Source organism: Odontesthes bonariensis, chromosome 22 (genome assembly GCF_027942865.1).
Source record: "Odontesthes bonariensis isolate fOdoBon6 chromosome 22, fOdoBon6.hap1, whole genome shotgun sequence".
Taxonomy (NCBI): Eukaryota; Metazoa; Chordata; class Actinopteri; order Atheriniformes; family Atherinopsidae; genus Odontesthes; species Odontesthes bonariensis.
In genome coordinates, this window is record NC_134527.1 from 26,824,438 (window position 1) to 26,850,075 (window position 25,638).

Here is a 25,638-nt window from a genome sequence, read left to right on the forward strand (position 1 = left end):
TTAACTGAGATCGTTGCAGCATAAAAAAGACGGAAGATATTTAGACGAAATGTTGTGTATTCCAACAATGAACTTTTTATAGTCAAAAAGAAGAAAAACGGAAATACATGAAATTTTCCACGTTTGTTGCTTTGTTTCCATTTAAACTTTAACAAGCTCCAACTTTAAGCAACTTCCTTATTTAGTTTTCTGGTGATGTCTGCAAACTGGGAATAATCTTACACAAATTTTGTGTAGTTTGTGACCATCATTTGTTAGTTTCTTGTATTTATCTTGGTAACTTTAGAGGATAATCAAACTGTCAATAAAATTTACAACAATGTTGTTTCTGACTTCTTTGAAGGATTTGCTGACAGTAGGCGAGAAAAGTCCAGACAAATACATCACGTAACATGCTCGTTCTGGATCAGTTTGGCCTGATCACATAATGGATACAGTTTAAAGAACAGAGCCCTGGTTGTAAAGCATGTGGATGGAAATGAGAGTGGCAAACAACGTCGATACAAAGCATGTTTGAAGTGAAAATAAGTGGAAACGCTAGCCTGAAAATACAGACACGATGAAGCAAACAGCGACAGGAAGCTGACGAATGTGTGGGGACAGATAACGGAAAGCTGCAACTTCAAACACAGAACAAACAACATGGATTATGATGATGGTGGTTTACCTTGGTGGATCGTTTCCAGGACCTCCTGAGCAGCATGGTCTGAATATACAATAAAACACATTAAAGACTTCTCCATATTTTAAAACTATATTTGAAATTAAAAACTACTATTCAAAGCCACTAGAGGAGGCTACAGGACAACAGGACTACTGCAAGTGATGAAGAGGAAGGTTTCTCTCGCTCCATAAATAGATTCCAGATTTGAAATCTGCATTATTTCAGCCTAATGTGTGAGCTCATTATTTCAGAGACTTTGAAATAGTAATTTTCTTCAGTTTTTCTGTTATTTGCTTCTCACACTTTCATTCCTCTTCTCCATCTCTTTCCATCTTGTCATCCTTGTCGTCATCTTCTCTGACCAGAGATTGTGGCTTGGCCGATTTTTTATTTATATCCTGAATAAAACATGAATGAGACAGACTGTCCTCTGATTACCAAGAACATCAGTAACTGAACAGAATCTCTGATTCCAGCCTCACAAATCCAAACAAATCCCAAAAATATCTTAATCTGCAGTGTTTAAATATTCCTCTCTGCTCATTGAGGCTATAGGCTGAGCAGACTAAACTAGTTGTGTATTTTTTTTCTAATTTATGTGTGTTTTTGTGCTTTATTAGTCTGCTCCAGGTAAATTCATTTCTGCATTTTCCGAGCGTTATTTTACTACAAAGAAACAGGTTAATTTAGTCTCTTCAAGCGTACATTCAGCTGTTTTATGCTTAGATCAGCAGTGAACTTACATTGTTTGTCCCGTATCTGTGAAATGATGATTCATTCTGTAAGGCAGAACGTTGTAACTTAAATAAAAGACAGATCATCTGTAGGAAAAACCAGCTACCTTTGGCTCCTGAATCCACTGTGTCTGAGTAAAAACAGCCAATCAGAGCCATTTCTACTGTTGTTCTGAGCTCAAGCACAGCAGTGAGGGACAGGAAGGAGCACACAAGCTGGATTTCATTGATTTTAAATTGAATGCATCTTTGGTCCTGTTCACATATGGTGCTAACATGGATTCTGGGTGATACGATCGCAAGTGGACAGCAGTTAGTTCACACCTGGTGTTAAAATGCACCCTGACTGATCATTTGTGCTCAAATCTCAGTTTCCTGCTCAGCAAGTCCTCTAATGAACACATTCAGTAACTGAATAGACTTTTAACATGTTTCAGATCCTCCTGAGTCACATTTATTGTGAATTATTTACAACATATAACATTTCAATGAACTCAGTTACATAACAGATGCTATATAAGAGAAGCAAAGGGGAAGGAAAATTAATTATTAGTGATGACAGCTTCACCATCAGTAACGCTGTCAAATTCTGACAGCTCACCATCAGCTGTATCTGTTGGAAAGCTGAGATTCTTGTGGTTTGCTTGATGCAAAACATTTAAGGATGCAGTGCACAATATCCCAAAAATCCAGGTCAGTACAGCTTTTAGCCCAAAAAGCAATATTTTTCCTCAGATTTCTGGAAGTTTAAGTTTGTATAAACCAGGAGATTAAGAAAAATATCCTGGAGGAAATGCTGCTGCTTGTGTGAGGAACACATTCTGTTCACACTGTTGTAAGAATGTGGATAAATCCTCTCAATGTGTTCCCTAATCCATCCGAAGTGCCTTAACATCTGTATTTATGTTGTCCACGTGTGTTTGGATTACCAAGGATGCAATATGCAGATGTAATCAGTTCCTGCCCTCTGAACGGCTCTTCGCTTTACCTCGCCTCCTGCTATGACTAACTAACAGTGTCCTAGCTTTCTGGTCCAACCCAGAATTAGTAAGTTAGTACATTTCATTCATTTAGAACTTTTCAAAAACATGTCACAAAGTGCTTCTTAGAAAATAAAAAAACAATAAAAAGTGATAATAAATAGTTATGATCCAGTTAAAGTAAAAATGTCCACTTTTCTCTTACATCTTCAGTCAAAAGTTTCGGAAAAACAACCTGAAAAGCAGCGTCGCCTGTGGTTCTGATCCTGGATGGAGGAACAACCAACAAACCCTGATCAGAGGAGCTCAGAGTCCTGTGGTTTTGATCGGGCTGCGGCAGATCTCTGAGCTCAGAGTCCTGTGGTTTTGATCGGGCTGCGGCAGATCTCCGAGCTCAGAGTCCTGTGGTTCTGATCGGGCTGCGGCAGATCTCCGAGCTCAGAGTCCTGTGGTTCTGATCGGGATGCGGCAGATCTCTGAGCTCAGAGTCCTGTGGTTCTGATCGGACTGCGGCAGATCTCTGACAGATGAAGGGGCCTGATCATGCAAGGCTTTGAATGTGAGAACAAGAACTCTGAACTGGATTCTGAACCTGACCCGGATCCACTGTAAAGAAACCAGAACTGCCATCTCAATTCTGGACCATTTGTAAGCGGTTCAGAGAAGTTCTGCTCAGACAATAAAAAGAGAATTACAATAATGTAAAAGCAGGAACTATCATTTCCATCTCAGTTGGGACACAACTGACCGGATTTTAGTTTGTTAATAAAACTGATAAAAGATGAACAAACTACGCCGTTTACAGGCTGATCGAGGCTCAGATCCTGGATCAATAAAAGACCGAGATTACATAAAGTAGGTTTGACCAAAGAAGGTATTCAAATATAGTCCAGCATGCATCCCAGAGTGGGTGGTGAGTAAGTATACTAAACTACAGCCGCGGCCGCTGTATTTGGGCAGGATGGGCAGAGCCCCGCCTGCCACACCCACCTGCCACACCCCCAACCTTTCCGAAATTATAGATAAAATATTTATTTCAACTTCAATCACAGTGGGAATCGTATTACACCATATTGTGGCTTGTGACGGACTTTGCGAGTGGAATCTGTTTTTATTTTCGCTGAAATATAGCCTACCTCCAGTGTGGCTGCTTAACGTTAGATCTATGGCCACTGGCCAGGGCAGATGCCTGGCTGCCCTCAGCTAAGCCCGGCCCCGCCGCCCCATTCTACCCCCCATTCTACCAATCAGAAACACTGTAGGCCCCTACTTAGCATAATATCATGTAACATTTAGCGCGCCTGTATAGATGCTATTGGGGCAGGTGTATGATCTGCCCTGGACATGGAAAGGACTCAAAGGGTTTAAGAAATATATTACTCCGCCCATCTAGCCAGTGGGAACTTCAGTGCCGCCAAATTTCCCTACAAACTTGTTGGATAAAACGGATAACTATGTCGGATTTGATGAAGGATATTGGCTGTTTAATCCGGATTCACGTTTGTGGTAGGTAAAGATTTTACTTTATAGTTGCTATCTTACAAAGTTTAAGTGATTGTGAACGAAGTCTTTGCAAAATGGGAAACTGGGAGTGATTTAATGAAATATCTTAGCTTGATGAGCAAAGCAATGTTGAGACAGTAAACAATGTGTTGACAGCTTCGTACATGTACAGTAGGTTACTTGTCTGCTAGCTTAGGTTTCCCCCAAGACTAGCTAAAAACGTTGTAAGGATCTCCTCCGAGAATCTTTGCTACACACTGCTATATTACTCTGCACAACCTCAGGAGCGAGTCACTCTGATAGTAGGTTACAGTGAGTGAAAGCAGTAATCCGCCGGTGAAGTTTTAACCATGGCTGCAAGCATCGAACCTGTACTCAATAGCGTTGAGTTTCTCTTGGAGAACTCTTTTGAAAGACTAGATTTGGGAACAAAATTGGCTATTAAAAACCTTGGCCCCCATAAACCTGATATTAATATAGTTCAGCAAATAATGGATAAGGGTAGGTCTTTCAATCGGACGTTTTCCCGTGCGTGGTATGACAAAAAGCCCTGGCTCTCTGGTTGTTCCAATAGGAATAAAATGTTCTGTTTCCCATGCTTGCGCATTAAAGTTTCCCTCTAATTGAAACATAGGCAGTATTAATTCCTTTCACAAACTTTCTCTTCGCTCATTTTCATGGGGCTTTTGTGTTTGTTGTATGGCAGACTTTTATGTGAGTGCGCACATCCCACCCTGCGTATGGTTGCATAGACTATTGGCCTCTTGCGTATGCTCCATAAAAGCTTGCATTTTGATAACGCAGATCATCTGCCCCGCCTATTTTCCAGACCACGAGCCGCTACTGCTAAACTACTCTTTATTGGATGATGTGGCTGACGGATTGGAACTGATAAAACAGGTGTTGGCTGGTTAAAATCTGGTTAATCAAAGATTAACTCACAATTAATTCACAATAATCCAAGAAATGTAGCCCAGACGAGTGACTGAAAGCTCTGGATGTGCAGACAGAAATCAGAAAAACTAACTAAAGAGTCTCCATCAGTATTTTTAAACATGCTGAGAACCAGTCAAAATTTTCGAAACAACTTAAATGGCACTAGAAGAATTTCCAAAATGTGATATAACCAAAAAATGATCCTTTTTGGTATTGTGGAGGATGGATTTATAGCAGAAACAACAAGAGATGCAGCTCAGTTTTAAGCATTGTGGAAGTTGCAGAATGAGCGTGACCCACATTTTTCTGATTTAACTGACTAAAACTTCAGCTATTCTTCTTCTCTTTAATTCTGTACAGATGTTGGTCAAGTTAATTATTTAAAGCTGAAAAACAAGATCCTCATCTGTGGTACAGCCCCTGAAGGATGTTGAGGACAGAAATAAGAAGAAAACTCTCAGTAACGAACCAAAATCTTACAGAAAAGATTATAAAACTAAGATGCCTGAAATGCCTAACCAAGATGCCTGAAAACAATGTAGATCAGATGTCTGAGAAGGAAAAAGCTTGTGAGCAGATAAAGAGGTGAAGCAGGATGAAGCAGAGGAGGGTTGGTCAGCTACAGGAAGTTACTACAATCACTAACACACTCACTTTGTTCACATAAGGTTTCCACCGATATGTCCTAACCACGCCACGCTGCAGAAAGCAAAAATCCATTTTACTGAGGTGGAAAGTGACTAAATATATCACATCTGAGGTATTGTATTAGAATTCAAATTAACTTTCTATCACATTATTTATTATCTTTATTATTGACTTCCTAATCAATTATTTGCTGAATATGCGTTTTCTGAGGAACAATTTGTCTTAACAGAAGATTTTCATTCAGGCTTCAGATTCAATATCTGGGAAAAGATTTATCATCATATAAAATCTGATGTTAAAGCCTCCAAACTAACTTCTCGTTAACTTTAAACAAAACCGTTTTGAGGCACCATTCACCTCACAAATGGAATCTGTTCAATTAAATTCAATGCAATTCAGTTTATTTATATTGCACCAAATTCCAACAAATGTCATCTCAAGGCACTTAAATAATATAGTCCAATTCTTCAACTTCTTTTGATTATTTTTTAAATAATGTAATTTCTCATTGACAGAAACAAATAGAAAATATACATTTATGCATGAATAAAAACAGCCAAATGTAATTAATTACAGGGTTTTATCTCATTTGAACATTTGAGTATATTTTCTTGGTTAAAATGACAGTATATAATTGTTCTGTATGTTTGTTTTAACATGTGTGAGATTATACTGCTTTTAAACCTGAAATAACTTTCTGTGTTAACTGGTTACCAAACCTCGTCTCATTGTGATCTCAAGATAATAAAAGTATATAATATAATCACAGTTAATATGTTTTCTTTAATTCAGTTTAACTTTTCCATCCTGTTAATCTTTCAGACCTGAGGGACTCCAGCTTTAAAAACCAGATGACTACCAAGAAGGACAGCTGATTGGTGAATCAACAGAAAATAAATATCGATTTAATAATCGATTGAATGTCTGAGCTGTTCGTTCTGTGAGGCAAAATCAATCAAACAATTAAAATCAACAAAAACAATGAAAATAATCATAAACTCCCATGTCTGACTCTCCTTAATGTAACATCACTGTAACTCGACTATTTTGTGAAGTCAGAGATATAAAGAAAGAAAGAGGGATGAAGACAGAGGGATAAAAACTTACTGTTGATTCTCGGTGTTCCTCGATGGGGCTGCTTTTAGGTGTTAGGGTGACAGCCAGCTCCAGAGAACCTAGGTCCTGCTCCGGGTGCTGAGGGTCCTTCAGCACCAGAGTCACAGGAATCGTTCTGTAATATGAATATAAGCTGCTGTTAATCATGTGCTTTTACAGTTACTAGTTTCCTTTACTGTGTATTTTTATTGTACACAACTATGAGTATTTATACTTTGTATTTTAAACTTTTGCATATGAATCTAACTCCTAGAACGTTGGGATGTTGTGTAAAAGGTAAATACAAACAGGATGCAATGATTTACAAATCTCATAAACCAATTTTATTCACAACAGAACACAGAAAACATATAAAATGTTAAAAGTGAGACATTTTACCGATCCAATAAAAATATCACCTTATCTTTAATCTGATCTCAGCAACACGTCTCGAAAAAAGTTGGGACAGGGGCAACAAAAGGAGGAACATGTTGCAGCTAATCAGGTCAGTTACATGGTTGGGTATAAAAAGAGCACTTTAGAGAGGCAGAGTCTCTCAGAAGTAAAGATTGACTGAGGTTCAGTAATCTGCAACAAAGTGTGTCTATAAAATCTGGAGCAATTTCAGAATTATTTTCCCTCAATGTAAAATTGTGAAGACTTTGAATATTCAATAATTCTGTGTTCAGTTGTGAATATAATTGGTTTATGTGATTATTTTACAAATCATAACATTCTGTGTATTTTCACACCAACATTCTAACCTTTAAGTTGCATTGCTCACATTTTTACTATGTATTTGGTTGTTACTTAAAAAAATTCATTTTATGTGACTTTTCTGAACTTCCACTTTACTTTATGAGGACTTCTGGGGTTACTTTGTGTCAATTCCTCCTATAGTCTTTTCCTTAGCAGCTTTACAGCAGTTTACTGCTGTTCCACAAAAAGAGTATTAGATTTATCACTTGATGTCTTCTTATTACGTTGTTTCACAGCAGCTAAATCATGCCCATCATATTTATATCATATATAAGATGTCATGTAAAATATGACTGTTCTTATGGTCGTTAATTTAAAAAAAAAGAAATAAAATGCCACATTTGAAAGATATACTGTATATATATATATAAATATATGTATATAAGGGCCAGCTTAGATTCACCCTCATGTGTCCATACTTATCAACATGAATTATTTTTTACGACCAAATGAAAAGAACTAAGTGTTGCTTTCAGTGGGACTGAAATTTAGTTCAGTGTGTTAGAATGCTAACGTTTGAAACTGAAGCTAATGGAAATGTAGAGACAAACTGTAAGGTTGATGTCAATGCCAATGCTGTCAACAACTACAAAAAGACACAAAACAACTGCAAAGAGACACAACGTGACCACAAAGAGGTATGCAGCAGGCACAAAAGGATCAGACAGAGACAATAAACAACTGCAAAGAGACACAACATGACAACAAACAGACATGCAGCAGGCACAAAAGGATCAGACAGAGACAATAAACAACAGCAAAGAGACACAACATGACCACAAACAGACATGCAGCAGGCACAAAAGGATCAGACAGAGACAATAAACAACAGCAAAGAGACACAACATGACCACAAACAGACATGCAGCAGGCACAAAAGGATCAGACAGAGACAATAAACAACTAAAAGAGACATGTGACCACAAACAGACATGCAGCAGGCACAAAAGGATCAGACAGAGACACAAAACAACTGCAAAGAGACACAACGTGACCACAAACAGACATGCAGCAGGCACAAAAGGATCAGACAGAGACACAAAACAACTGCAAAGAGACACAACGTGACCACAAACAGACGTGCAGCAGGCACAAAAGGATCAGACAGAGAAAATAAACAACTACAAAGAGACATGTGACCACAAACAGACATGCAGCAGACACAAAAGGTCCAGAAAGAGACAATAAACAACTGCAAAGAGACACGTGACCACAAACAGACATGCAGCAGGCACAAAAGGATCAGAAAGAGACGATAAACAACTACAAAAAGACAACTGCAAAGAGACACAACGTGACCACAAAGAGGTATGCAGCAGAAATAAAAAGACACAAAAAGAGACAAGAAGTTGCAACATAAAGACGTACAACTACCAAGGAACACAAGACGAGCACATTGAGACACAAAACAGCTGCTAAGAGAAACCCAGAGCTGCAAAGACACATAGAACAACAGCAAGGAGACTTAAAACAAATACAAAGACACAAAACTGTGTGGGCAACTTTTATTTTAAAATTAGTTTGAATATAATTAGGGCTGGGGAACGATTAAAATTTTTTTTTCTAATTAATCACGATTCCCCTGATTAATCATGATTAATCGCATTTGTACGCAAAATCCAAAAATTAATTCAAAAGTAGTGTATAACCTTTAGCATTTAGTTTTATTTTAAATGTGCTGCCATATAAATGAAAGTGCCATAACATTTGTTGTGCAAACACACTTTTAACATCAGCATCTTTATGTAGTTTTTATGTAGAAGCCTCGCTCCACTGCCTGTTTCGTTGAATGACTTGCTGATATCAATTGTGTGTTTTGTCTTTAAGTGATATTTCAGACTGGAACTACTACGGTTATAAGACAATTCAACTTGGCAGTGTTTACAGATGAATTTGGTTCTGTCGACTCCGCCGTCTGGAAGAACTTTAAAATGAAAATGGCCGAGTAAAAGTTCCGTACCCTTCTCCATGTTTGGTGGATCCGCCGATTACTTTTTTTTCCGGTTCCGCAGCAGACAGCAACATACTTTTACAAAATCAAAGCCTGTGAGCAACAGACTTTTACAATAATAAAATAAAGAATAAATGGGTGGTGAAACAGGCGCCCCATGTACAAGAGGCTATAGTCCTCGCTGCAGCTGGCCCTGATTCAAGACCTGTGCTGCGTGTCGTTCCCCCTCTCTCTGCCCCCTGCTTCCTGTCTCTCTGAACTTTCGTATCCATTAAAGGCACAAAAGCCCCAAAAAATAATATATATATATAGTAAAAAATAAATAAAACTCCATTAATGCGCGATAAAATATTCATCGGCGTTAAATAATTAACGAGTTAACGCGATAATAAGGAGTTAACTCGCCCAGCCCTAATTATAATCTAATCACGAAATAGCATTCTGCCATGTTAGTGTAAACAGCATGATGCTGAACACTGTACTTTTACTTGCTTCTATCGAAGCACACAAACATAAAACTAAACAACGGCATTAACATATAACAGACCTCTGCTGCTCTAGAGACTCCAGGTAAAGAAAAGCAGAACCCATGAAGTCATCTTGAAGGCCGAAGTCATAGTCAAACACCTGCAGGAGAGCAACAGATAATATCCACTGACTCTTAATGCTCATTAAAAATTCATATGGAAAAGCTTCATGTGTCTGTTCAAGTCTTTACCTTCACATACAGAGGCTCACTCAGACTATCCACGATTAAAGTCGCCTTCTCATCCCACACCGGGTTGAGGTTTTTGTGAATGATTTTGCTCCTGAATACCTCTTTACCAGCCAGCTTGAACTTGACATAAGGGTCACTGGTGCCTAAAGAAAAAGATCAGGATGTTACAGGATGTTACAGATCCATGAAAGCAAAGAGAGAAGAAAGAGAAAAGTGCTGTGGAAAGATGTCACTGCACCTCCTCTGTCTCGGATGGCCAGGTTGTGTCCTCTCTTCAGCTCAATCTCCAGCTTGTACATGCCTGAGGTGGGGATGGCTGTCTCCTCGTGTCCCCCTGAGGAGCCCATGCCCTGAAAGCAGAAATAGAAGCTTTAACTACACCAATCCCCACAATATCAGTCACACTTTTAAAGTAAACTCACCAACATCTTTAAGAGAAATAGTGGTTTGTTTTTGCTGTTTGAGTGTACCTCTGCTGCCTCCACACCAAACACAAACACAGACTGAAGCATCTGATTCAGTCTGTCCCTGGGGTGTCCACGAACAGGAAATTACACGAGAGAAGCTACCTCCCCACCAACCACTCTGTGGTTGGGCTGTTTTTTTCCATTCTTGTACAATACTCATTTCCACATCAGCAACATCAGATCTTGCAGTGCAGAATGATTCACAGCAGGTACTGAAGACCACAAACACCATTATGTGATATGTTCTCCATGCAGAGGATAAATGGTTCAAGGAAACATTAGGAAAATGGGCTGAACTCTCATTATCATCACATACACATTAAACATCTGAAAATGTTTAATTATATCTTCTGGCAGACAGTAAACACAAATGACAGTGATGGATAACTACTGAGCACAGGCCCAACAGGTCTTGAGCACCTGTTAGAAGTGACTGTTAACAAAGATACACAGCGCAACTCAAATCAAGCTCAAATCAACAAGAGATGACTTTAAAGAGACGTGAAGATGGGAAAACAGACAACTGCAACCAAAACAACCACAGCAATTAATATGCACAAAAAGATTACAAATAGATTAAAGTGATAAAAACAACTTTAGTAAGCACAAATTACACAATGAATAATAAGCAATATTATCAAGACACAAAAATTACAACTAAGACAGAAGACACTACAGAGAAATTACTTTTATTGTCTGCACTGACCAACTTGATGCAACATGCTATAAGTTCAAAGAAAGACAGAAAAGTTTATAGAATCTACAGTAACAGTGTTCTGGAAGATTCTCCAATCAGCAAATTACCTGGTAACAGGTGAGGGTGTCAGGATTGGGTATAAAAGGAGCATCCACCAAAGGTTTAGTCTTTCCATCAAGGATTGGTCGTGGCTCACCACTTTGTGCCAAACTCCATCAGAGAATCATCAGTAAGTTCAAAAAATATTTCTCAGAGTAAGATTGTAAAGAACTTTGGTCTTTCAGCATCTACTGAGCAGAATATTGTGAAAAGATGCAGGGAGTCTGGAGAAATCTCAGTGTGGAAAGGCCAAGGACAGAAACCTGTTGGATGAGCTCGGAGCCCTCAGGCAGCACTGCATGAGAAACCGTCATGCCACCATGATCAATACAGTCACATGGGCTGAGGAGGAGCTTGGAAAACCATTTTCACTCAACACAGTTGCAGAAATGTAACCTGGAACTGTATCACACAAGGAGGAAGCCATATATCAACTATGTGCAGAAACATGGCCCAGTTCTCTGGACACAAGCTCATCTCAGATGGACAGAAAGACAGTGGACACGTGTTCTGTGGTCAGATGAGTCTTTTGTGAAAAACTGAAAATCCAGGCTGTTTTCAGAGAAAGGTTTAAAGCCAGCGTCTGTGATGGTATGGGGGTGCATCAGTGTCCATGGCATGGATGGCTTCATATGTGTGAAGGTACCGCTGATGCAGAGGGGGATGTTGGAGTTTTGCCGAGACATATTCTTGACTGGCCTGCCTGCAGTCCGCATCTGTCTCCTTAAATGCTAACAGCATTTAAAACACCCTATGACATGTTCCAGTTCAAGGTGATGCCATTTGGTCTCATGGGGGCACCAGCAACGTTCCAACGACTCATGGACCAAGTGTTGAGAGACATGCCGCAGTTTGCAGCTGCCTACTTGGATGATGTCGTCATCTTCAGCCAGACCTGGGAAGAACATGTGGCTCATCTGCGACGAGTCCTCCGCCTGATCAAGAATGCTGGGCTTACCATCAATCCTGCAAAGGTGGAGGCAGGTGGAGTACCTGGGTCATGTTGTTGGACAGGGGGTGGTGAAGCCTCGAGTGGGGAAAGTGGACGCCATCCACTCATATCCGGTGCCCACCACAAAGAAGAAGGTGCGTGCCTTTGTTGGGCTGGTGGGATGGTACAGCAGGTTCATCCCCCACTTTGCAGAGAGGGCAGCTGTCCTCACTGACCTCACCAAGGCCTCAGCCCCAAACAAAGTGAGATGGAATGAACAATGCGGCAGAGCTTTTGCTGATCTCAAGAGAGCTATCACAAGTGAGTCTCTACTCCATAGTCCAGACTTTTCTCAACCCTTCGTACTGCAGACGGATGCGTCAGGGGTCGGCATTGGAGCAGTACTTTTGCAGGAGACGGAAGGAGAAAGCCGTCCGGTGCTGTTTTTGAGCCGCAAGCTCCTGGACCGGGAGACGAGATACTCTACAGTGGAGAAGGAGTGCCTGGCGATGAAGTGGGCTATTGAGTCGCTGAGGTACTACTTACTGGGACGTCACTTCGTCCTGGAGACTGATCATCGCGCTTTGCAGTGGTTGAACAGGATGAAGGACTCCAACACACGCCTTACAGGGTGGTACCTGTCCCTGCAACCCTATGACTTCACAGTCAAGTATCGGGCAGGGAAAGCCAACTTGGTGGCAGACTGTCTTTCCAGAGTACACGAGGATTGAGTTGCTGTACTCTTGGGAGAGGGGGGGGAGGAAATGTGACGACGCGCCACCGTCACTCGCTCCAGGAACAATCATGTCACGGGAGGGATATGGGGCTGACGCACCTCGTAGTTCACCTGGTGAATGAGACGAACGTTGATGGACAAGCCGATAGCGGCAGGAGGAAATAAAGACTACATAAAATATAAATAAAGACAACACATAGGAGTTATATTGAGCATGTACTTATTTGAGCATAAACTTACCTCTGCTCGTCGTCCTGTCTCCCGAGGTGTTCGAGCAAAACAATTCCCCGGGGGCACGCGCACTTTATTAGATCCGGGAGGGAGGAGGACAAGTGTGAAATAAGTAGAGGGGAGTCTCATATGGTATAAATATGTATTTAACTGTGGTAAAATATATGTGTGTGTTTATTATGTTTACTCTGGGTGTATTGATGGTTATTAAGATTGTATATATATTCCAGTGATGAGTTATGTAAATATGGTTGTAGATATAAGTAGGTGTGTGTCGCTGATTTTACCCGGGTGAAATGGTATAGTCCAGCTCATTACCTGGACCACAATGTATATAAGTAGTCAGTCTGTAAATGTCAGGTGTGGATGTAGGTGTTGGTGTATATGTTAGTGTGGTAATTATTGAAGAAAATAAACGTGTCTGGATCCGCACTCTGAAATTCTCCTGATTGCCTCCATGGCCGCTCGGGCATTCTAACAGTGTGTTACTGCTTCAGATTCTACACTAATTTCTATTTGTGTCTGCTTAATCATGTATTTAAATTCTCACTGCATTTAGAAAACTTTAGAAAATTACCTAAGTGACTCAACATTTAACAAAACATTTGTAAAGACACTTAACTCCAAGGAGTCAATGAGGGACTTTAAAAAGACACAACAACACAGGAGGTGGACCTTTCGTAGCTTCTAAGCCTGATAATCAATGAATCAAAAACTGAATCCTCTGTGAGCTAAATCCTCTTCTTTAACTTTGCACAATGTGATTTCATCAACTTAATCTGATTGACAAACGTGTTTGCACTATCTGTGCTCTTAAACTGAGGGAGTAGCATACTCCCCATGTAAAATAATGCTTAAAAAGGCTTGAGACTGAATCTCTTTTCCCTTTGAGAAATAATTGAATCAGAAATATTTTCTAACACTGCACGGCGTCTGTTCTCCTTTAACCCTGCATCGACTTCCTCTTATTGTTTAATTTCTATGCAACTGCATGGGTAGCCACTGTCAACATGTGCACAGAGATAAGGACAAATGTTCTGCACAGCTCAGATGATGCCAATCTGAGGTCAGACAGACGTTACCTGACAGAAACAAGACACCTAAAAGACATGTTGTCAGGGTGGGAAATTTTACTCTGCAGCAGTCTTTGAGCAACAGTTATAATCCAACATTCAACTCAGCCCATGGCTTTTTAAATTCAGGAGAGAGCTCTGCTGGGAATACTGCATCCCGTCAACACACACACACACACGCCCACTTACAGGCCTGCTTGGATCAATATTTGTGATAATAAATGAGGACTGCACCATATGGCTGCAGGAAACTGTTCAAAATCTAATTTTCTTGTTCTCGATCCTTTTCATTTGCCATTTTCCTGATTAACTTCATGATCAACAAAACTGTGAAAAACATTTGATTCACCAAGAGCATCAAAAACAACATCTCAACCTTGTAGTGCATGAGGATTGTAAAATTTTTAACATTTACATTCACCTTTTGTCTTTTACATCCTCTAAATCTGAATCAAGAACAGCAAGTGAAACCAGCCTGTAAAACCATAACTCCAGCTGGTCAAGAAAAACATCAAACACAGTGTCATGCTGGCATCGTTATAGAGAGAAGAGTAAAAACTGACTATCAGCACAGACACAAAGTCAAAGCAACTGTGAGGAACAACACTGATGGATGTTTTAATATCACCTTGTGGTGTTTATGCATCCAGCTCAAATCAGTGTGTCTAAATCTGATACATAAATATTGGTCAGTGTTGCAAAGAACGTACACCAACACTAAATGTGTCTCTCATAACAATGCTTTTAAACTACACGCTTTTAAAATGCTTTTAAAGACACAACTTTGCAATCAAAACTAGACAAACTGTCTCCCTGCACTGTGGTCCTTTCTGAAAACACCAGACACGTCAATAAGCTACATGAGAAAACTAAAATGGATCATACTTTAGCTAAACAGCGAAACATCGGAATGTCACAGCTAATTTAGAGGAGGAAACGCTTTTAAGCAGCTCAAAGATAAACATCTGGGTGTGAGCACAGAATTCAGGCTGATGGACTTTCCATTTTTCACTGGGATCATTGTTAATTATCTGCTGCTAGTTACCACGGCGCTGATTAATCAGCTCAAAGTGGGTCAACTTTGTGAAATCTGAGTTACGTCAAACATAGCTGCATGTTGTTTTGTGGGGAAGACACCCAGCCCAGCTGAAGATGTGCATGTTTTGTGCACTGCTACACTAATCCAGCCAGATGCTGAGTTACAGAGCAACAGATGTTTTAAAGAGAAGCTGATGATGCAAATGACACATGGAGCCGAGAATATAATGTACAGTAACGAGGAGACGTTATCCACTGTGAGTTCTGCTAGTTTTTCTCACTGTAAGGTGCAATTACTTTTTCTTATCCAGACAAAAATCAAGTTTGAAGGTTTACATATCTTCTGACATGTTTGCTTTTTCTTACCATTATCAGTATCTAAATATAACCCACAAAAATGTTTGATCAAAGCAAGAAAGTCTTAGATGACAGCAGTGATGCAACATCACACATTATCACTCCAAAAGCTTCACATCTGCACTGCTCAAATGGCAATCTGATACACACATTATGAAACACACACTAACTTCCTGAGGTTGATAACTTCTGATGTGTGCCAAGTTCTGCTTTGGCATTTTGCAAGTTGAGGAAATTCCACTGAGCAGAAACTAAAAAGAAAATAAAAAGATCAGCGACACATGAGGAGGCTGACTCAGTCTGGAGTAGATAAAACGTTATGTCGTCTCTGCCCTCAGACAGAGGCGGGGAAGAGAGGCAAGTATAGTTCAGACATGTTGATGTTAAAAAAAGAAGATAAAATCCTACCAACAGGCTGACGGTGTTAGAGGAGGAGGTGTGCAAGGTCATCTTTAAATATTTGAAAACATTCCCGTTCAGTCATGTGAAAGAGAACATTTATAAGGTTATAGTTATCATGATGCAATAGAAAAAGGATCAGGTCTTTGACAAGTCCTAAAATTAGGTAACACAACAGCAGATTAACAACAACACGTGACATTTTATATAATGTCATGATTTATTGAACAAAAACAAAGAAAAAATTTAGAACTGCTTCTGCATTTTGTCTCTAATTACTCTAATTACATCACTGCCAGCCTCTGCAGGCTAAATACAATGCAGTTCTCCAAGCTAGCAACACATCCCAGAGATGACACTAATTGGTTGAAGGTTATCTTGAGGCGGAAAGGCCCGACAACAACCGATTTTTCAGCAAAGAAGTCGAAATGTCAAAACCATAATTAACAAAGAAGCACAGGTGAAAAGCTCAGACAACAGCTGCACAAGAAATCTTCATCACAATAGTAGGCCTACTTAGTTTCATTCTATCACAAAGCAGATCTTTGTCCACTTTGATTTCTGTGATTTTCAACAGCAGAGCAAAGCTAAAGGACCAACAACAGAAAAAAACGCTAAAACATGTAGACGTGCGTGCGTACAGAGAACTAAAATGTTGTGTCGTTGGTCACTTGAGGTTATATTTTACTTATTTCAAGGCCTGGTCAAGACCAAATGATCTTTAATTATGCCCTAATATAGGTATCAGGTTCAACAGTTCAAAAATGGGTGCACTTTCTTCTTAGTATCAGTCTAATGTCTGCATACAGAGCTGGAGTCAGAGCCTAATTAGCTTAGTTTCCCATAAAGATTAGCCTGTTTCTGTCTGAAGACAAACACATTAGTCTATGGTTTTAAGGTTATAACAACACTTTATCCATCAGGCTTGTTGGAGTTAATCTTCTATTTGTGTACCCATCAAACTACTTGAGCTCTGTTGATTTTTGTATTGTTATATAAACTATGAGCTAAGCTAACAGTTCACACCTCTCTCCAGTCGTCATGCCAAGCTACTAAAACTTGACAGCTCAGTATCTTTCCTTTAAGTTGCAAGGATTTTTGCTTTTTTTTATCCATAATAAGTAAGAGATTAGCTTAACAAAAACTGCTGGTCACTGTTGTGTAGTTCTGTTTGGCAGATCTCATCTTGAAGCCAGCTTCTTTGACAGTTTCCTGTGCTAACCACCAGACTATAACCATCTGAGGAAGCTCCTGAAGTGTCACTTTACTTCTGATGTTGACAGTTTTTACAGTTTCATGTTGGCAGAGCATCAAAATGCCTTAACTCACACTGTATCCGTTTATCTTGGCAGGTATGACTAGGATAACAGAAGAGTGAAGCTGACAAAAACTGCAACAAACCTGACATAAGGCTGAGTCAGGGAGTTTACATGAGAGGAGTTACCTGGGCTGCCAGAGTTAATAAGCTGCTTAGAAAAGATTAACTGCGTGGCAGTAAATCAGGAAGCAAAGCATCAAGCTGAGAATAGAATCAGATCACATACATTCCAATCAGGTACATCAATCATTGACAAAAATAGGCTGTAAATGACAGCCTATTTTTTTACCTGTGTTTACACTCACACCTATGCGTCAGGCTTAGAGCTGTATCATTCATTTTCACTGCTGGTATTTCAATTAACTAATTATTCAGCCTGTTGACAACAAGACAATGCAGGCTTTAAAAAGTAAAAATAGTAAGGAGTGACAGTCTCACAGAGCTGAAAGTGAAACCTTTAAATACTTTTAACTTCTAGATTATAAAAAAAAATGAAGCAGCACATTTGAGAAGCATTTTGGCTCAAAATGGGTCCTGCAGCGTTTATTTATATGAAACCCCATGACTAGTTACCCTGACCTTTATGTGCATGTAATTTGAAATACTTGAAATACAACAGTTGTCTGGGAGCATGTGGATAGAAATTAGTGGAAAACACAGCAGATGATGGACAGGGAGGCTTGAAAACAAGGATGGTGAGAAACAGGGCATACATTTCTCACATCAACAGGAGAGCGCTCCATAACACGAGGCCTTGACCTCATGGGCCCACTGACAGTAATGCTGTTTCCATTGCAGAGTGTGCTGATCAATACTGTAACTAATAGGTTTAGGAGGGTCCACTATCTAACAAACATGAAGTGCAGTTTAGAGAAAGTCAGTTGAAGTCAATTTTGTTGACACATCTTCAAAGCAATTTCACTTTGCATGTGAGTTCTACAGCTTTTTATTTATTTACTACTTATCTATTGATTAGTTTAATAGTAAACCACTAGTCGCTTACTCAAATAGCAGTAATCACTTTTACAAAAATCATTTAATTGGAAGTAAAATTGTATACATTTTAATTGTTTTCCAGGAAATAAATAACTAAATACCATTAGGAAAACAAGAAAAGCAGCCATTTTAGAAGTCCTGGAGCAGATACTGGTTTTAGGGGGGTCAATAGTGCACAACATATAATGAGGGAACACCTAAACATCAAATTTCATGGAGACTTTAAAAAGAAAGGATAAGCTGCTGTGTGCATCAGTTGATTTCTCACTTGAACTTAAAACAACATCCTTAGACTCTAACTCTAGAAAGTAGCATTGCAGACTGATATCATAACTGATCCACTTCCTGCACTGTAGTACATGCTGCTGAATTTCAGCACTGTAATTATTGAGAGCTTGACAGCCATCCTTCCATGGAGACCATTTCTGATGAGGCTTGGGTCAACAGATCAACTGAAGGTCCAGATGCATCTCTCAGGTCCTGTGTCAGGTCTTTGCTGGATTTTTTCCTCTTTCTTAAGGACATCACTTTCAGATACTGTTCATCTGCTGTAGATAGTTTTTTGACACTTCTTATTTTGTCCTCCACTTGTCCAGTTTCCTCAAATGATTTAAGGACACACTGCACACCATGCTGAGATATGCCAAGCTTTCAGACATTGTTGTATTATCACCTGACCTGATTGTCACCAGGGGGCTGCAGCGACACCCACACACACAATATATAATAGCCTATATAACTTGCGCACATATATTATAGATAATTTGCAAAATTCCCAGCAAAACATTTGGGAAGACACAGCCTATACCCTAGCCTTCATTACCAGCCACCCATGGACACAACACTGGTCCATCCCTTGAGTTAGGAGCCTTTTTTCTGCTTGAATGATTCATAGGTCAGAGTTAAGTGGCCTAACAAAGAAAAAACACATTCCTCTGAAAATGGCCAGGTACAAGGACTGGAATGAAAATGAGTGAAAAAGCAGAAAATTTCCAAAGAAAAACTTAGAAAGACCTTCAGAAAGACTGGAGAAGAACTGATCAGGACCACTTTAAAGATTACAGGAATGTCTGGCTGCCTGGAAGGAAATATGAAGAAATGAGGGCTGGCACAAGACTTTTGCACAGTTCTGTATGCTTTGTTAGTGAAACTGAATGATTTCAAGATGTCAGTACACATACTGATGACATTTTTGAGAGACAAAGCTGATGAGATTTAAAGGAGTATTACTTGCAACAAATCCCAAGAAAATACACATTTCATATAATATAAAAGCTGATTTGAGTCAGAAGCCTTATTTCCTGTGACTATTTAGCAACAATAACAGTCTTCACACATCAACAGCATATCAGATTCCACTGAGAGGCAACCTGAGTGCTGTTTGTCTCCTCATGTTGGCACATTTGTAAAAACAGGTGCTGGGGAGGCCACCCCCAGCACCTGAAACCCAGTTTGGCACCACCCACCAATCTACAGCTGGTCTGCAAAAATTTAAAATCTAGGACAGCATTTAGTTTAACAAAAATGTTTTTCTTTATGTAATGGGAAGCACAGGATTAAAGAACATGAACCCAAAGGTAAGTGAGTCATAGGTTGGTTGACATGGATTAAGATGTATTTTGTTCCAGTTGAAATTTACAAATACAAATACCAGAGCTAAATTAAATGCAACCACAGAGTTCAAAACAACACCTAAGGTTCATGTGTACGGCAGTATTCATATTTGTCCACAAATCAAATTAATAAACTTTTAAGCAAAGGTGAATCTGGCGTTGTTGGTTGGAGCACAACTGCAGGAGTAGCTGTGCTTCTTCAGTGTCAATGTCATGACCTTTGCTGCATGTATTTTGCTGTGCTTTATATTTCCTTTATTTCCTTTATCCTTTATCCAGGTTCAACTCCCGGCTGGTTCTTTCTGTGTGGAGTTTGCATGTTCTCCCCGTGTTTGCGTGGGTTCTCTCCGGGTGCTCCGGCTTCCTCCCACTGTCCAAAAACATGCATGTTAGGTTCATTGGTGTCTCTAAAAATTGTCCTTAGGAGTGAGTGTGAGCTTGTCTGGTTTGTCTCTGTGTGGCCTGTGATGGACTGGCGGCCTGTCCAGGGTGTACCCCGCCTCTCGCCCATTGATTGCTGGGATAAGCTCCAGCCAGCCCGCGACCCGACCGACGGATTCAGCGGTATAGAAAATGGATGGATGGATAATTTGTATTATCATTATTTGTATTTTATTTACATTTTATTTATTTTTACATTTCCTTTTATATATAATTATTTTTTTTTTTTAAGGGATGAAGGTAAGAGTTTGCCTATGGGGTCTGATCTGGGAGGGGGTGAGTTTGGGTGTAATTTGAAGTTCTATTGCTGTTATTTATACAGTGTACTGTATATGAAGAAATGTTAATAAATAAAATTGTTTTAAAAAAAAGTATCGATACTTTCACAAATCTGCACTAATTTCGTGTTAGCGGGTCCTTTTTCAACACAGTACATAGTTATTACGCATTTACAGGACCTATTCCCCACCGGTTGCCAGGGACTTACATCTCCTTCTGCCTGTGAGGGAACTACGGCTGTATCAATGCGACATGCGATTAGGTATTCATTCAAAATGAATCTGCAGGTTCCCTGCAGATCATTTTGTTTTAAATTCCCCACCAATCATCATTTCTCATCTTTATTACAATAGAAAATGCTCTAAAGATAAAGAATTAGAAAGATCATTTTTGGTGTCATTGGGAGACTATAGTTTGAAACACTATATTTTTTAAATTCCCTTCTTTTAACACATAACACTTTTGTAAAAAGTATCAGTATCAGCATCGACAAAATCACCCTGGTTTTACTTGGTAAGAGCAAAACATTCTCAAGAGTTACTTTTTTTTAAACTCTGCTCATAAACTCTGCTTAGGAGCTCGTTTCTACTAAATAAACTGTGATGAGCACTGCTTTTTACCTCCTATTTGCACGTGCACCTCTACAACATGAAGCCAGAAATGTTTTGGAGCCCCATTAGCGGTATTGCACTTCGAGGCACCCCTACAGGAGATTTACCTGTATCTTATATCTTATGTATACAGTATATGCATGAATTTCAGCAAATACATCGTGAGGGTATTTGTTGCAACCACAACGAGAAAAAAAGAATACATCATCTCCAATTTGGGATTCTTTTGGTTTAAACCAGACAAAGGCAGAGAAGCCAAACCATCTTCAGGCAGCTTGTTGTCTTCATAGACAAACAGTGGTATGAATACAAACCCAATCAAGCAATACACCAGTTCTGTTCATTGAAGCGTAATCAACAATAAGTATCTGCCATGCTATTTGTAGCTATCTGACCAAACACGAAAGGCTTCACACATGTGGATCTGTGTCTGGTTCAATGTTTTGGTCATCGTTCAGGGGAGGGAGATGAGTATTGAACGAGTCTTATCTGACCTGCTAAGTGATCTGAAGAAATCCCATAAACAGTAAGACTGTAAAGGTACTGGACCTTTGAACCATCTTTCATTGATAGATGTTTACATAATTCAGAAGGGGCTCTTTTGTATTATCCTGACAAATCAACCCATTCTGTATGTACAACAAAACTAGTTTTCTGGTTGTGTTTTATGAATAAACTGCTTTCTTCAACTGGGATTCAGTTATTCACTTACTTATGCCTATAACTGAGTAAAGAAGTTACGTAAATGTGAAAAACGCAGGGCATAATTCTGACTGCTGTACATACACAAAAATCAATAAAAGGTGCCAACAGGCTGAATGAGCTCACCGACAGCAACCGTCCACATGAGGAGATGAGGGAAAAGGAGTCATCTCCAGAGGCACAGTGAAGTAATCCTCGGATCGCTAAACGGTGCTGCGCCACCGGCGTCTCGCTTAGTAAAAGATCCAGGGTTGGACAGATTGAAGGGGGATACTACACCCGAGGAGATGCAGTACAAGATGAAGGCAAGAGGCAATATTCTTTTAAAGTTCTACAACTATGTGGGAGTAATAACAAAAGCAGAGACACTGGGGATCTACAGACGTAACTCCAGACTGGCAGGAAAAAAAAACCTTCGAAAGGAAGTGTGACAGCTGAGAAGGAGAAGGTGTGGTGAATGACAGAAGCAGTATCAGCTGGTGAATGGGAGGGACGAAGGTGATGAGCCGAGCTGGTTGGCTGGACTGTAATCCTTTCCCAGTGGATTACACCCGACTAAAAGGTGCACCCATGAGGGTATGCTGACAGACAACAGTCTTGTCAGGTCACAGACAGATTTAAGGCCAGCCAGTACAGACAACGAATGTGTTTATGTCTTACAGCTCTAAGACCAAGATACAGGTCAGACACGGGCCTCTTCCTAAAAACCACTCACAGGTGGAGGGATTCACGTTGATTATCTTGTAACAAATATACATGATGGATATAAAAAACGAAGCGATCCAGGGTCAGAAGAGCAGGATGAGTGTTTTCTGTATCTGAGGAGGTACAATACCTTAAAGAGATAGTTCACCTCTTTTGACATGAAGCTGTATGACATCCCATATTAGCAAAATCATTTATTAAATTTGACTATTTGACTGCTGCGTCCTGTGAGCCGAGTTCCAGCCTCGTTTTGGTATTGACAAAGGTAGTCCGGCTAGTTGGCTGGGGTCGCAAAAATAAAGTGTTTTGCTTCTCTAAACAATATGCGTTCAAAAGAGTAATACATTTGCGTCACAAAATCGTTCAACAGAAAAAGTCAGACCTCACAATGGGATGTCATACAGCTTCATGTCAAAAGAGGTGAACTATCCCTTTAAGATGAGATGTCTGATCCACTCCAACCAGCAACATCATCAGGACCATCAGGAAAGAATCTGCTGCCAACACTCAGTGGCTGACGAAATATAGAACCTCTCTCAGAAAAGAATATGAGAACAGGGTTTTGTCTTTTTAAAATAGTTTTGGAATCTCTTGCATTTTTCAAGCTTATTTTGTTTTGCAGGTCTGCATATTCAGATTCAGGCCGACTTTTACAAGCATTTGTGCACACTCGAACATGTTTACTTTGAATCAATGTTTTGACTATATGAACAGTGAAATGTATCACCTTGTATACAGTGAGAGTGTTGAAACGCTACAGTTTCAGAGCAGAAATGTGAAGGAAAGCCTGTAAAACGCTCAGCTCACTGTAACCTGTGAAGGAAAAAAATTTCAAACATTTCAAACTTATGCAACAACCATTTGTACGTACAGATTTGTTCTTAAGTCGTGCGTACCAGTGATTTAAGAGAATTTGCGTATTCACCCATTTTTTGTGTTTTAAGTTTTCTTTCAGGTACGAACAGAATTTACAGACGTGTCGTAGGAGTTTTGTAAAATAGTCCGCTGTTATTCTAATCAAGTTTGCTTGACTAATGGATTGTATATTTAATTACTTTGAAGGAATCAGAAATAAATGCTGCTGACGCTGTGACGCTTTGCGGTAAGACGTGTTGCATCACTTCCTGTTACCTTGCTCGTGCACTGTGGAATTTCTTGCTCCGCTTGGAGTACTGATAATCACTTTATTTCGATCTATAACTTACACAATTTTGCATAGTTAAACTCTATAGCTTACCGTTCTGTTCTAACACACTCCTACAGATCTTTAATCTTTATTCTCACTTTTTAGCGGTGTGTCTGGTTCTCTAGCGTAGCATGGCTACCGGTTCTCTTCCTCCTTCTCCTGCTTTCACCTGCTCCGTGTGTCAGATGTTTAGTTACTCCTCTGCCTCCTTTAGCGATAATGGTACATGTAACAAATGTAGTCTTTTTGTAGTTTTGGAGGCGAGGTTATCTGAATTGGAAGCTCGGCTCTGCACTGTTGAAAATCAACCGATAGCGAGCCAGGCCCCTTTTGCCAGTGTGGAGCCACCTAGCGTAGCTAGCTCCATTAGCCGCCCCCAGGCAGAACCCGAGCAGCCGGGATTACATCGTGGCTGGGTGACTGTCAGGAAGAGGCATAGCTCTAAAGTCAAGCCCGTTGTTCACCATCGACCTGTCCACGCTTCTAACAGATTTTCCCCACTCAGCGACACACCCGCTGAGGACAAAACCCTGGTAATTGGCAGCTCTATAGTCAGAAACGTGGCATTAGAGGCACCAGCGGCCATAGTCAAATGCATTCCAGGGGCCAGAGCGGGCGACATAGAATCCTATTTAAAACTGCTGGCTAAGGATAAACGTAAATATGGTAAAATAGTTATTCACGTCGGCGTTAATGACACCCGGTTACGCCAATCGGAGGTCACTAAAATTAATGTTGCATCGGTGTGTGATTTTGCCAAAACAATGTCGGACTCCGTAGTTTTCTCTGGACCCCTGCCAAATCTGACCAGTGATGACATGTTTAGCCGCATGTCGTCTTACAATCGCTGGTTGTCTAGATGGTGTCCAGCAAACAACGTGGGCTACATAGATAATTGGCAATCTTTCTGGAGAAAACCTGGTCTGATGAGGAGAGACGGCATCCATCCCACTTTGGAAGGAGCAGCTCTCATTTCTAGAAATATGGATGAATTTATTTGCCACCCTAAAACATGACAACCCAGGGTTCAGACCAGGATGCAGAGTTGTAGTCTTACACACTTCTCTGCAGCTTCCCACCTACTGCTACCCACCCAATCAATTAACACAAAAGGAGCAAATCCTCTTGTGCAAAAAGAAATTATTAAAACAAAAACTTTAACTGAACAAAAACATCAAACTATTAAATGTGGTTTGCTGAATATCAGATCTCTCCTTTCGAAGTCTCTGTTAGTGAATGAGTTGATTTGTGATCATCATATTGATATATTTTGTCTTACAGAAACCTGGCTGCAGCAGGAGGATCATGTTAGCATTAATGAAGCAACTCCCTCTGACTGTTTAAACGTTCACGTTCCTCGAACCACAGGCAGAGGAGGAGGAGTGGCAGCTATTTTCAGATCAGGGTTACTCATCAGTCCCAGACCCAAGATTAGTTTGAGCTCTTTTGAATATCTGATTCTCAGTTTTTCCCACGCAAAGTGGAAATCACAGAAACCTCTTGTGTTTGTTGTTGTGTATCGTCCACCTGGCCCTTATTCTGAGTTTCTGTCTGAATTCTCAGAGTTTTTATCCCAGTTAGTGCTGAGTACAGATAAAGTCATTGTAGTGGGTGACTTTAATATTCATGTAGATGTTGAAAATGACTGCCTGAATATGAACTTTAATTCTATATTAGACTCTATTGGATTTTCTCAGAGTGTTCACGGACCGACTCACTGCCTTAATCACACCCTTGATCTTGTTCTGACTTATGGCATTGAGAGTGAACA

General features: G+C 40.0%; 1 protein-coding gene across 6 annotated transcripts in view; it reads right to left on the reverse strand.

Annotated features, from left to right (window-relative positions):
• LOC142372284 (multiple C2 and transmembrane domain-containing protein 1-like) overlaps positions 1–25,638 on the reverse strand; it is a 59,668-nt gene that overhangs the window by 20,525 nt on the left and 13,505 nt on the right. For 3 of the 6 annotated variants that reach the window (XM_075455110.1, XM_075455107.1, XM_075455106.1), the window contains exons 2-7: positions 10,227–10,338; positions 9,989–10,131; positions 9,818–9,897; positions 6,573–6,696; positions 5,472–5,516; positions 668–706 (exon numbers count right to left, since the gene is read on the reverse strand). In XM_075455110.1, coding sequence (XP_075311225.1) covers positions 668–706; positions 5,472–5,516; positions 6,573–6,696; positions 9,818–9,897; positions 9,989–10,131; positions 10,227–10,338 — 543 coding nt within the window. Of the gene's footprint in view, positions 1–667; positions 707–5,471; positions 5,517–6,572; positions 6,697–9,817; positions 9,898–9,988; positions 10,132–10,226; positions 10,339–10,410; positions 10,471–25,638 lie in introns of those variants that run through there. The other 3 variants (XM_075455109.1, XM_075455108.1, XM_075455111.1) reach the window with 2 other exon arrangements.